The sequence below is a fragment of the Micromys minutus genome, assembly GCF_963924665.1.
Source record: "Micromys minutus genome assembly, chromosome: 5".
NCBI lineage: Eukaryota > Metazoa > Chordata > Mammalia > Rodentia > Muridae > Micromys > Micromys minutus.
Window position 1 is genome coordinate 5,356,660 of NC_137974.1, and position 14,556 is coordinate 5,371,215.

General features: G+C 35.6%; 1 protein-coding gene across 4 annotated transcripts in view; it reads right to left on the reverse strand.

The window, feature by feature from the left end:
* Positions 1-14,556, reverse strand: part of NAA16 (N-alpha-acetyltransferase 16, NatA auxiliary subunit) — a 60,191-nt gene that overhangs the window by 43,242 nt on the left and 2,393 nt on the right. For 3 of the 4 annotated variants that reach the window (XR_013975045.1, XM_080917282.1, XM_080917284.1), the window contains exons 2-7: positions 13,452-13,536; positions 10,987-11,091; positions 9,530-9,687; positions 8,006-8,140; positions 4,297-4,450; positions 1,800-1,919 (exon numbers count right to left, since the gene is read on the reverse strand). Coding sequence is in view for 3 of the 4 variants with exons in the window: in XM_080917282.1 (XP_080773408.1) it covers positions 1,800-1,919; positions 4,297-4,450; positions 8,006-8,140; positions 9,530-9,687; positions 10,987-11,091; positions 13,452-13,536 (757 nt within the window). In the remaining variant the exon portion in view is untranslated. The remainder of the gene's footprint in view (positions 1-1,799; positions 1,920-4,296; positions 4,451-8,005; positions 8,141-9,529; positions 9,688-10,986; positions 11,092-13,451; positions 13,537-14,556) is intronic. The other variant, XM_080917283.1, reaches the window with a different exon arrangement.

Consider the following 14,556-nt stretch of genomic DNA (forward strand, 5'->3'; position numbering starts at 1 on the left):
CCAAAGAGGTTAAACAGACAAGAAAAGATGCAGAAAATGAGCAGCACCACCCCATGGGTTGGAATCCGAAGGTAGAATGAGAGAAAAGGGGAAAGCAAGCCAAGTACCCATGTAGACCACCACCTCTGCTTCCTGTCACTAGCCACTTCATTTTCCCACTCCACTGTCCTACAGTGGGCCAAAATAAACCTCCCTTTTCCTGTTTTTGTCTAGTGACTAGGCATTAGTTAATAACCAGATATTTAAAGAAAAAAACACCGTAGTTATGTTACATTTCCAACCTGAATACATGTAACTTTTGCCTTGTTTTTTTTTCAAACAATATTTAGTCAATATTTTAATCATTTTCCTAAAAGGATGTACTTACAGAAAAATTTTAAACTATTGTAACTATTTCAGACATACTTTCTGTAAATAGACACAGTTTTAAGTTGGGTCTGGGTGTGTGCCAATAATCCTAGAACTAGGTTCTAGGTCAATCTCAGTTACATACCAAATTCAAAGCCAGACTAAGCTACAAGACCTTGTCTCAATAAAATTATATTTATGATTCGGGAAATAGTAATGCTTCAATCAATATTTAATTCTACAATTTGGAATAGCAATCTTAGGAGTTCTCAAAATCCTCACAGCTATCTAATTTCAAAATACACATCTTGACTTGGCTTGACAGTAAGAGAAAGATTTTTATATTGCCTCTCTACACTATGTAACCTCAGTGAGTATTCTCTCACTCAACCATCATATCTAAAGTCTAAGATAATAGATCTTTAGTGATATGATAATATTAATTATGACATTTTCCAGAAAGAAAATACTCATTTTCTTCCTCATCTCTCTGGTTAGTTTGTCTGTGTTTGGTGTGTGTGTGTGTGTGTGTGTGTGTGTGTGTGTGTGTGTGTGGTGTGTATACCGCATGTTCATGTGTGTAAGTACAGGCATGTGCATGGTATGATATGTGTAAGAGGCCAGAGGATAATCTCTTGTGTCAGTCCTCACCTTCTCCCTTGTTAGAGACAGGGTGTCTTGTTCACCACTGCATACAGTAGACTACCTGGACACAAGCTTCCAGAGGTAACAAACACTACCAAGTCTAGATTTACATGAGTTCTAGATAATTCGGGCCTTCACACTTCCTCAGCAAACACTTTATACACTAAGGAATCTTTCCAGACCTGTATTTGATTTTGAAGCAGGGTCTTAATACGTAGCTCAGGCTGCCCTTAAAGTCATAAGTCTTCTACCTTAGCTTCCTAGGATTACAGACATGTATCACCATGCTTGACCCTTGTGTGCTAAAATTTTAAATGACTCTTACTTTCACTGGCAAATTTGGAGTCTATTTCTTTAGGATTCCATGTATATTGAAGAAGATCAGCTGAGACATCCAGCCTCATGAAATGAACAGTTATTGGATTCTTGGACTTTCTATCAGGAGACAACCATTGTTCAATAACTAGACCACAGCCTGCAATCCACTCTAATAAATCCATTTTTACATAAATACATTCATTCTATCAGTTTGGTTCTTCTAGAGACCCTGAGTAATATAGACCCTAATATAAATTAAAAAAAAAAAAAAAAAGATTTTAAACAAGTAAAGGAATCTAAAAGCATCTATTAGCATTGTTATTTAAGTATAAACATTTTAGTTAATTTTCATGCCCACATATAATCTGTAACCTTACCACACGGAAAAACAAATGTTAATATTAAAACTATTCTTAAAGATTAGTATAGTTTTTATTTTATCACACATCAAAAGCTAGTTAAGGAGGTGGGGAAAACCCGTTACATACCGAGTTGCAATGTTTTTTCCAGGCTTTCATAATAACACCAATTTTCTGCATTCCAATCAATCAAGTTTTTGAATACTTCACTGGCTTCCTTTAGTCTTCCCAGTTTCAACAGCATTTCCCCTAAAATTAAGTTTAAAGATACATTCATTTTACTTAAACATTACTTTTCTGACCCAAGAAAATTCTCTAAGCATTATTAGTGAGCAGGTATTTTAGGAAAATCTCAATTCTGTGTGCTTCCTTTAGGGCATGTTATATATTAATTAATGTATAGTTTGTCTTCAGAAATGAATCACTTTCATGTTTGACTTCTTCCTATTCCCTAAATATACAATACAGATACTAACTTCTTAGTTTAAAAAAGTATCTTTTCAGCCTGAAGAGATGGCTCAGTTGTCAAGAGCACTGACTGCTCTTCCAGAGGTCCTGAGTTCAAATCCCAGCAACCACATGGTGGCTCACAACCATCTGTAATGAGATCTGATGCCCTCTTCTGGTGTGTCTGAAGACTACTACAGTGTACTTATACATAATGAATAAATCTTTTTTAAAACAGTATCTTTTCATTATACAGATTTTTATGACCTCCTGAAGATAACTAAAGCCAAACAGTAAAATCCACTGGCAAAGCATCTAAATGAAATATGCCAACCTTATTACTGTAAAATTTAAATGTGTCTTCCTTCATCAGTTCCTATATTAAGTAACTGTCCATTCTCTTGGGTTTTTTTTTCTAGATCATTAAAATTGTTTAAGTTAACTTAGTACAATTATCTAACTAAACATTATTTCACAGCAAGAAACCATGTAAGTTATGCTGACAAGTGCGTTGTCTTTAAGGTTCAAAACCTTTCTATTAATTTACAAAAATCGCAAGTAGGTCTAGAAAATAAGGCTCTAAAAGCCCTCAGACTCAATGGGAAGTACACTTAAACTAAGGTAAAAAAGGCTTTTCTTAAATGAATATACCAGACATTCCTAGTCCCAATAGCTCCCATTCCCCAAGGAAACAATTTTTTAAAAAGGCTTTTGAAAAATCTCTGTGATATTAGTTAACATTTATCATACTGAGGTCAGCAGCATATAATTTATTCATTGTATTTTTCCATTTTATATAATCAATTTCCAAAATAAGATTAAACTAGGTATAATTACATCACACATACCAACTTTGTGAAATTGAGCAAGTAGTTAGGCCTGATACAAAATGGGCTGACATAACTTGGGTAACAGATAGACATGCCCTAACCTCTGCATAACTATATTTTGTCCTGCTTATCCCATATACAACAGGCAACAGCATATTTCTGACTTCCATAAACATCTGTTATCTGCTACCACCATGAAGCAAATAGGATGCACAGAACAAATGCACATACATATCAATTAAGTGAAAATCTTCTAACGTTTACAAATTTTGAAAGGATCTTAGTAAGCTAATGATTACAAATGACATAAATATCGATATATTAAATGGCCTACAAATTTCACTAGGGAAAAAAACCCAAAAACATAGCCCACCACCTCTTTAAACCATATTGAGAACTGGCTATTTTATTCATTACTACCAACGTATGAATGAATGTGGTAATGAAGCTATTTACGAGATTTCTAAAAAATGAAACCAATTTCACTGTATCATACTTATTTTGTAATAACTGTATTATTTCTTAATGCTATAAGACAAAGAAAGCCAGAGAGAAACAGCTGCCTGAGAATATTAAGATTTAATCACAAAAATAGTAACACACCAAGAAGAAAAAAATAATTGCTTTTTCCTTTGTTTCCATCAATTACAAGCAGTAGAATAAGAAAAAGAATACTTAATTGTATTCTATTGATAATTTGAAAAACAGTGTTGTCACTAATGCTAATACTAATATTAACTATAATAAATTACTAAGTTAGGTATTAGAAAGCTGGCTAGTTGTTTAAAAGCATGTATTGCTCTTGCAGAGAATTTGAGTTTAGTACCAGCATTCAAACTGACCAGCTTACAACCAGGATCCAATGCCTCTTGCATTCCTGACGGCCGCACTCACCTATTATACTCACAGCTACAGTTAAAAATAATAAAAACAAATCTTAAACAAGCAAACAAAGAACAACTAAGAGGCTGGAGAGATGAGCTCACAAACTACTCCTGGAGATGACCTGGGTTCAATTTCTAGCACCCACATGGCAGCTTATAACCATCAAAACCTTCAATTCCTGAGGACCACCTTCTTCTAGTTTCTGAAGGCACCAGTCATGCACATGGTACACACATACATGCAAGGCAAAGCATTCATATACATAAAATAGACACCTAAGACAGAAAATGCTACATATGAAAAAGAGGACATCAGCTCCTCAGTTCCTCCTATGTCATCAAAAGAATGTCATGGTGATTAAAATAATAATGGTTTAGTAACCAAGTGCTTAGCCAGCCTCTAAATACACAGGTTTATTCTGTTAGGACAAAATTTAAAGGGCCATAAAAAAAAAATCAACTTACCCTTAATTTCTTCCACCAAAAGTTTATCACATATCAGCTTCTCATATGTTTCTATATGTTCCAAAGATTCCTGAAATAAATTTGCCTCTCTCATCACTTGGTTCTGATATAGTAACAGTTCGCTATATTCATAAGCTATTTTGTTGGGAGGAACCTAGAAGAAAACAACCAAATCATCTTATTTGTGCAACTGTATAAATTAGTTACAGATCTTTAAATTTTTACTCAGGCTTCATTTGCAGATTTAATCCAGAAGCAGTTAAAAACAGGTTAGCAAATGATTAATTCCATCTTTAAAATCAAACAGTGCCAAGTGAAGAGGAACAGATCTTAAATCCAGTTATAAAAAAGTAGGTGACATCTTAAGGAATCTGTCAAAAGCAGAACCAATAATGGAATTTAGTGAAACGTTACACAAAGTTCCTTCAAGAAAATACTGTGAAGCAGGGCAGAGCTGAGTAATGTCAGCAAACAACTATAATCCAATGCTCAAGAAAGCAGATGCAAGAAAATTCAGAATTTAAGGCCAGCCTCAGAAACAGGGAGGAGAAAGCTTCCTTGAAAGCCTCTTTGTAAATTACATGGTAAAGTTTAAGGAGAACCAAAGAACACTCTTCCTGGCCCTTATCCTGCACATAAGAGGAAAGGAGGAGTTGAGGCAGTGTTATAAAACCCCTTGTTGAGTGCTATAGGTATGATCTAACACATCCACACAGAAAAAGTAAAATACTCTAAGGTGGTTTTAGGTAAGGTCAACAAAAATCACTAACTTAACCTAGAATGACCAAAGGGAAAAACAGATAAGGAAATATCACCACAGGCCTGAGATTTAAAAAAAGGGAGAGGAGGAGGAGGAGGATAGAAAGAAGCAAAGATTAAAAGAGAATACCACAGAATTAAATGAGAAAGAACTAAAATAAAATGAACTAAATATAAGCTTTTATTCAAAACTGACTGAAGGGGCTGGAGAGATGGCTCAGCAGTTAAGAGTGCTGAATGATCTTTCAGAGGTCCTGAGTTCAATTCCCAGCAACCACAGGTTGGCTCACAACCATCTGTAATGGGATCTGATGCCTTCTTCTGGTGTGTCTGAGGACAGCCACAGTGAGCTATGTACATAAAATAAATCTTAAAAAAAATTCTGAATAGCAATAGAAAGTAAATTCCTAATTAACATCCCATAAAGACCAAGACTAGATGGCAGCACAAGTGCATTCTACCAAGTGTTTGCAGAACGCCAATCCTTCAGAGTGTTTCAAAACACAAGTGCAAACATTTCAAAACTTATACCCTGATATAAAACAACACAAACAAACAAACCCCCTATATACCAATATCCCTTTGCCCATGGTTGATGTGGGGGGTCTTCTGTTGGTGGTAATTTTATTTTGTTTTGAGATAGGGTCTCTCTATGTAGACCAGGTTAGTCTGGAACTCACAGAGATCTATCTGCCTGCCTCTGTCTTGCTGAAATTAAAAGCATATGCCACCATACCCTGAGATGGTCACTGTCAACTTGACACTTTCTAGAATCATCTGGAAAGAGAATCTCAATGAGGGATTGTCTATCACCTTAGCCTGTGGGTATTTCTGTGGGAGATCATCTCAACTGATGTGAGAGGGTCACACACGTCCCCTGGGCTTGGGGACCTGCACTGTATGAGAGAAGAAAACAAGCCCAAAACGTAAAAGCATTGGCTCTTGACTATGAATGCAACTAGATACTCACGTTCTTGCTGCATCGGCTTCCTTCACATGACTGCAACCTGGGATTGTGAGCTTAAAATAAAAGCCTTTTTCCCTAAGTTACTTTAGTTAGGATGTTTTATCACAACAAGAAAGGAAAGGAAGACATCTAGTAGCCCTATACTTCATTAGTAATCAGGAAGACACACCGAGTCAGGGAGATAACCAAGAGGGTAGGAAGTGCTTTACAACGTAAGCCCAGTTCCCAGAACTATATGGTAGAAGGAGAGAGTCAACTTCTCCAAGTTATCCTCTAACCTCCACATGTTGCGCAAATACAAAGAAATATTTAAAAAGAAAAAGAAAATCAAGAAATGCTAGCAAAACGTTTTATTCCCAGATATAAAAACCAATAAATAACTGACCCAAAGTGTGATACAGAGAAACAAAGTTCATATAATAGTGCTGGTGAATGTTTAAATTAGTATAGCTACTTCACAAAGTGATAATACCAGATCTAGCACATAGCTACAAATCCCAGAACTGTTACACCTTTGTAAATCCAGTTTTAGATTTACACTGAAGACAAACACAAATGTAGTCAAAGAAGCAGCAATCAAGGGCATTTATAATAGCACTGTTTTTTAATAGAGATAAAGTAGACAAACTATTCCTCATTTAGACAACAGAACAAGACACAGTATATAAAAAATGGATAAATAAGTCCTAAATCAACATGAATAGGTCTCCAAAATGTTGGAAGAAAAGCTAACAGGTTGGGGAGATGGCTTAGGAGTAAAAGCACTTGCTAAGGAAGATGACAACCTGAGTTTAGATCACTGGAACCAACATTAAAACCTAAAGTGCTGGAATTGTATCAGCTGCAACCCTAACACAATTACAAGGAGAACGTGGTACAGACAGAACTGTTCAGCAACACACAGCACAAAAAATAACAAACAAGGTGGAAGGCAAGAACGGACTCCTGGGGGTTTTCTTCTAACTACACACACACACACACACACACACACATACACACACACACACTCACAACACACTTTATACACACAAATAAAAATTTAAAACTATCAGGCTAGAAACAATGATACATGTCTATAATCCTAGCACCTAGAAAGGGAAGCTTAGAGGATCTTGAGTTCAAGGCCAGCCAGGACTACACTATGAGACCCTACCTTAAAAACTAACAAGCAAACAAAAACTCTCATGTAAATCCTTAAATATTATATCTTTTATAGACTTACGTATGGCATTAATTTCAGATTAGTGGTTACCTCTGGAAAGGTACAGGAAAAAACTTAAGCTACTTCTATACAATTTTTAAAGTAAAACCTTTAATAATTATAGAAAGTGTTAACATTTAAATGAGCTAATATGCTTTGTATTTTTATAAAACAGGTATTCTAGATTTTCTAAATACATTAACATAAAACAAAACCATTTCCATATCCCCAACTAGATAAAGTAATATATATCATAGAAAACAATTCCCAGCTTTCAAGTTCTTTTCATTTTACTATTTTTTTCTAGTTCTGAGGATTGACCATGGTTTTGAGCCATAATACAACCTGAGACAAGCACTCTTCCTGAGTTCCATTACCAGTCATCATACTTTATTTATCTATCAGAATGCTGTTAAGGGACCGGAGAGATGGCTCAGCGGTTAAGAGCACTGACTGCTCTTCCAGAGGTCCTGAGTTCAATTCCCAGCAACCACATGATGGCTCACAACCAACTGTAATGAAATCTGATGCCCTCTTCTGGTGTGTCTGGAGACAGGGACAGTGTACTCATATAAATAATATAAATAAATCTTTAACAAAAAAAAAAAAAAAAAAATGCTGTTGAGATTACCGTCCATAAAGCTTAAGAGTTTGTTCATTTTGCACTTGGAATCCTACACTTGAGACTTTTCCTAATTATTTCATAGTTCTATATGAAAAATTTTAAGGTAAAACTAAACTATTTTAGTCTGCAATAGTAGGAAATATGTTAAAGTTCTTACCTGCTGAGTTTGTCTAAATTCTTCTAATAGTTTTAGCGCCGTATCATAATCTTTCAGCAAATGGTAAGCGATGGCATATCCAATCCAGGAAGCGCGCTGTGTCGGGCGCAACTGAAGAAGTTGGTATCTCGTCTCCTAGGAAAGATTTTTTTTTCTCTTTTTAAGTTCTTACCTAACATGTTTACATTTCACCTGAGTTTTAACAATCTTTAATAACACTGTAACTAATTCAATCAGCAAGTTCTAAAGTATTCTGAGCTTCACATTTCTGATGTAAATTAAGTGTCTGTGCCTTGTAGTCTGCTGTGAGGCTGTTAGAAAATTAGAATAGCTTTTGATTACACTAGATTTTAAAACAATACTGTATAAATTAGCTGGTTTCTATTGTTTAAGTGGTCTGAGATATAGGATAAACACGGGAAGCACTGTGGTCTCTCCAGTGGAAACTCCTACCCCAATATAAAACGGCTGAATTCTATAATATTATGAACAAAGTATCAGAAATTCTTCCATGGATACCCGAGAAAAACCAAGCTTATTCTGTGTAGCAGAAAAATCCAACTTCTCCAGAGACCCTACCTCCCAAGAGTAACTCATTTCTTTCTCAGTGTTTTCAGCAAACTGACTTTGCTGAGTGTTCCATGGCTGCAAGTGGTGCCAAGAGGCCGTCCTTTTCAGTCCCTCTGCCATGTCTGCTCTCTTCTCAGAGCACCAGTCACTCCATTTCACTTACTGTCACTCATTCCTTTATTAAAGCATGGGTCAGTTTCTCTGTCTGGCAAATACAATAGCAATGTGGGCCCAAGTTTAGTTCCCAGGACCCACACTGGGCAACGCACAACTGCCTACAATGTTGGTGCTGTGGAACCCAGGGTCCTCCTGTACCTCCATAGGTACCTAAAGACCTACGGACAAACAGACGCAATACCACACACAGCTAAAGAGAAAAATGGACCTTTAAAAAAAACAAAACTTCTTTTCATGTCAATCCTTTCCATATTATTTTATGCTTACTAATTTAATAAAAAAAGGCTAAGTAATCTTCGGATTTCAGTAAAAGCTTAATGTCAAATCTATTTTCTACTTAGCAAAAATGTTAAAACAAAAGATATTAGTATAGCATTTTTACACCAAAGATAAATCTTTTTTTTTAAAATTGTGTATGTGTGTGTGCATGCATGAGTGAATGTTTATATGCCACAGTACGCATGTGGAAACCCAGAAGACAACCTTCAGAAGACTGCTCTCTCCTTCCACAGTTGGAAGTCCCAGGGATGCTACTCAGGTCATCAAGCTAAGTGGGAAGTGTCTTAACCCATTGAGCCATCCCAGTTTACACTTTGTAACTATTATCACAGGACAGCCCAGGCCGGTCTAACATCTTGCCTTAGGCTTACTTCATTCTGAAATCACATGCTATTAAAATGTTTAATACTTATACCAAGTGTTGTGGCACATACCTTCAATCCCGATACTCAGAAAAAGTAAGCCCTGTATTTAAAAAGTACATTTAAGACTACTTACTCGATAACCTTCAAGGTCTCTCATCTGAATCTGCAATAGAGAGAGATCCCTCAATATTTGCAAATTATCTTTATCTAATTTGAGGGCATTTCGGTAGCACTTAATAGCTTCATCATACTTCTTGTCAGAACGTTGCAGGAGGCCATATACATGCCAACCTATCAAGTTAAGGAAATAACGACATTCACAGACACTACAGTATACTATGCAATAACCTCAAAAGTATTTCATCTGGAATTTGTTTCACAATGATCTGGAATCAGGGGGAAAGGACAATTAGAAACAGGCAAATATAAAACAGACAAGCCTTGGCTACTCAAGCTGGGTGATGGGGACACAAAGACTCAACATTCAATCTCTCCCATTTTGTACATGCTTGAAACTTTTTCGTAGTTGTAGGTAACTTTCAGAAAATTCTTGGCAAAAATTTGGAACATTTTCCTACACTCAATTCCCTTGCTTTTGTAACCAAACTATCTCAAAATTCACTTATATAAAGATTGTCATTATTTTCTAATATAAGTTTAGATGTTATCCAATTCCAAGTAATATAACCACCATTTAATTCACAAGTGATATTAAAGACACAAAACTTAAGTTTTATTCTCTTAGCCTATCTTGTCCCAAACCCCCAAACCACCACACTTACACAGCCTTTCTCTACACTGTAGGGTAAACTCTGGGATAAGAATATAATCACTTAGTATTTTGAGAGACTCCTAAGCTAAGTATGTGAAAATATGGAGCCTATGCATGGCAAATATAGCCATCTGCTAAATGAATTAAATGTCAGATATACAAGGGTACTATGTTAAAAGACCAAACACAAACATGGAAAATGAAAAAATGTCAACAATCCTTCTTTAAAGGTTTTTAAAATTGGTTTACATGTTGAAATACTAGCAAATGAAAGATTCAGTAAAGTAATAATTATGTCTGTGTTAATAGAATTCAAGCTAAAGAACCAATTTTTCCTGACACAGAATAAACCTGGTTTTCATTTGCTAATTTTGCAGTGACAGGGTTTACACCCAGGAAACCTTGCACACACTGAGTAAGCACTTTCCTACTGAGCTACAGATCCAGCTAAACTTGTTTTAAAATAGGTTTCTCCTAATTTAATTTTTCCTCAAAACTTCTAAAAGAAAATTCAAGAAACACAAATATTTATATAGATTAAAAAACTAAAATTCATTTTCAGAAATAAGGAACTATCAGTCAATTTATAGATATTGAAGGAAAGAGCTGGTCTCTGTTTCTCTATGAAGATTTTCTTTAAAATACTCCAAAAAGGATTAAGGAACAAAATATTGCTAATTACCAATGATGAGTAATGGGTAGATATATAGACTTCGTTAAAATTCCTAAGATTTCAATGTTTACTAAAAAGTTGTAAAGTTTGAATTAGAAAAGACAAGTGAATGAAAACAAACCCACAAAACTATGGCAAAGGATACAGACATGACTCCGGACGTCACTGCGAAGTCCTTTGCGAACAAATTCATACGCTTCTTCTCTTTTTCCTAAGCAGTTCAATGTTAATCCTTTCATAGCCAGAGTCTCTGAAAAATAATTTTAATCTGTTTACAAATCAAAGATTTGAGTTACTCTCCTTGCACTTTCTTAGATCTAAAATACTAACTACTCTTACCCCAGGACTTTTATCTTCATCACAAAGGTAAAAAAGATAAAGCCTACTATTGACTTGAAGCATCTCCCCACCCCACTGAAACCAATTTTAACCAAACATAATCTAATTTATACCTCACAAAAGACTAACTCAATATATACATTGTAATCATTATCACCATACTCAATATTGAAGTCCTATTCTAAAATGCCTTAGACCAGAGTTCTACCCTTTAGAAAACTCTATATGGACGGATTTATATTATCCTCTGAAAAATTTAACAAAGCAGGTATCCCAGTCCTCTTGAATTAAATTTACAGTAGTTCTTTACTTTCTCAAGGCCAATTTGTTTCTGTGTGTGTCTACATGTTTATGCGTGTGAGTGCATGTGACTACATCATGCACACTTGTGGAAATCAGAGACAACCTCAGATGTTATTCCTCAATGTACTTTCTTTATACAGCAAGATCTCTGCTTTTCACCAGGCTAGCTGGTCCATGAGCTTCCAGGGATTCTCCTCTCTCCATCTCCAGCTCACTGTGGAGGCGCTGGAATTACAGACGCCCATGCCTGGCTTTTACATGGGTTCTGAATACATGAATGCAGGTCTTTGCAATTGCTCAAAAGCATACTGCCCACCAAGTATTGTCCCACCCCACTGAGACCAATTCTAACCAATCATAATCTAATTTTTTGGTTTATTTAAGACAGTTTTTTTTTTTTGTGTGGCCCTGGCTATCTTGGAACTCACTCTGTAGACCAGGTTGACCTTGATTAAAGGAATACACCACCAAAGCCTGGCTCATAATCTAATTTATACTCACAAAAAGAGTGACTCTACTTAATTAAAAATATGTTGTAATCATTATCACCAATATCTAATATTGAACATACTCTCTTTTGTCAACAAACTTATTTTAACACTAGTTTGCATTTGGAGAGCATAATATTGTACTACAGATAAGCAACCCAAGAAATGTGGGGAAGTTAATGAAAGTCAAAGATGATTTATGATAAAGTATTTCTCTGAAAAATCCACAAAGGACTCAGATAGCAGCAGTGATTTTCAAACTCATCTCTGTAGACTGTATAGCTTTCAGAAAAGTGTTCCATTTTACAAAGAAATCCTGTCTTAAAAAGTAAATAAGTAAATAACAACTAAAAACTTTATGATTGGTTAGAACTGGCCTCAGTGGGGTAGGGCAACACTTAGTAGACTGAGCAGTTGCTAAGACCTGAATTCACATATCCAGAACCCATGTAAAGTTTCACTTTCTAAAATTTCAAATGATTACCTAATAGTTTTAGAAAGGTGAACAGTATCAGCCTATTTTCCCTAATTAAATGACCTTTAAAGTTGTCCAAGTCTAGTATTCTAAGAGAATTTAATTAGCTGTTAAGTTATGGACCATAATTTTCCAAGACCAATCTGATCTTTTCAACAAACAATCCCAACTTGTAAAAATGATGAAAAAAAATGTAGACTTTATTAGGAACAATTAGAAAAAAAAAAAACCCTTAACAACCTAATTATAAACTGATGGTAAAGTATTTATATAAAGATGAGGCAAATAGGAGCCAGCTACATGGCTCAGTGAGTAAGCACCTGGCACCCAGCCTGACAACCAGAGCTCAACCCATGGGGCCCAATGGTAGAAGAGAACCAATTCTCTGAAGCTGCTCTTGGACTCTACCCATGTACTATGGAATGCATGCAACTAGTACACAGACTCACACATGATAAACAAAAATAATACACTAAAAACATCAAACAATGTCTTTATCTTCACACTATTCTACTGAAAATAACAGCCTACTTTTATAGACGAGAAACTGAAGAGAGAAACTAGAGTCTAGTCAAGAGTGACAGATGCAAGAAATCTAATCTATGAACTGAGCATCCCTAGTCCAAAAGTCCCAAATTCTAAATGATCTAAGATTTGAAACTAGAATTCCAAGTTTTTTTTAATTGATGTGTATAACCGGAAATCTAAACAATCCAAAATCTGAACTCATCTGATATCTGAAGCATTTCTGAAGGGAATATTAACATGCACATTACTCCATCCAACTGTCTCTCATCGACCTCCTCATCTAAGTAAAGGTACAGCATATACCAAAGCATGAAACTATCTCAGCATAAAATTCACTTGAAAAATAACCAAAAAGTGCTAAACATTCATGCATAGTGCCACAACCTTAGAATCTGAGTACTCCTTCATTGTCAGAAGTCCTGCTTGGTTTTAGAACTATATTCTCCCAAAGCAACATTGCAACAGATGAGACAGTACCTCCGTGTTCAGCAAATTTCGGGTTCGAAAGAATCATCTTGCAAAACTTGAGGCCATTTTTGTACTGCTTCTGTTCATAACATTTCTAAAAGGAAACAGCAGGTTATTTTATAAAATAATGAAGCTATTTTCATTATATCATGTAAACTTAGAATTCAAGATCCAAAGCCTAAAATGTGATGACATGTTCTGTTTATATTAATAACAGCGGTAAGTGCAGTTATATATGCCTTGACATACAGCATGTCTATTGTAAGAGATAAAGACATAAATGAAGAATAAACTCAATAAATGCATAATCATCAACCAACACTGACACCGAATATAATAAAGAACTTTGAAGCCATGTAACTGTAACTTAGTACCCACTGACCTACTTTCCACAGTCCCTCCCTCCAGTCATCTCATCTACCTCTAGTAACCTCTGTTCAACTTTTCTCTATCAACATTTTTGGGTTACACATGAGTCCTTGAGTCCCTCAAGCATCTGTCTCTGCCTGGCTTATTTCACCTAACATGATGTCTAATTGTATCCATGTTGCTGAAAATATTCTATTTTTATTCTTTCTATGACTGATGACTATATCCTTGTGTGTCACACTGTTTTATCCATTAATCAGTTGAAGGACATTTAAACTGCATTTATTGGCCACCATGCATGATGTTGAATCGTGCTGCAATAAACACTATAGAAGGCTCAACATACTGATCTCAATTCCCAGCAGTGACAGCAGGATCATATGGTAGTTCTATGGGTATTCTTGTTTTGTTTTTAGAAACTCCCTCCATACAGTTTTCTAGGCGTGTGTATGTGTGTACAGATCAGAAGACAATTTATAAAGTTGGTCTTCTTTTTCACCTTTCCACAGGCTCCAGGGATTGAACTGTGGTTCAAACACTTTACCTGCTAAGCCATCTCCCTGCCCATCATACTGTTCTCTATACTGGCAGCACTGACTTCCATTATCAAAAGCAATGTGCCAGGGTTCCATTTTCTCTACCCTGCCTGCACTTCTCTTTTGTCCTTTTAATTTTATTTAGTTCCTATAAAAATTTCTTTAAAGTGGTGTTATTCTCGCTTTACTAACGTGGAAAGTGAACCTCT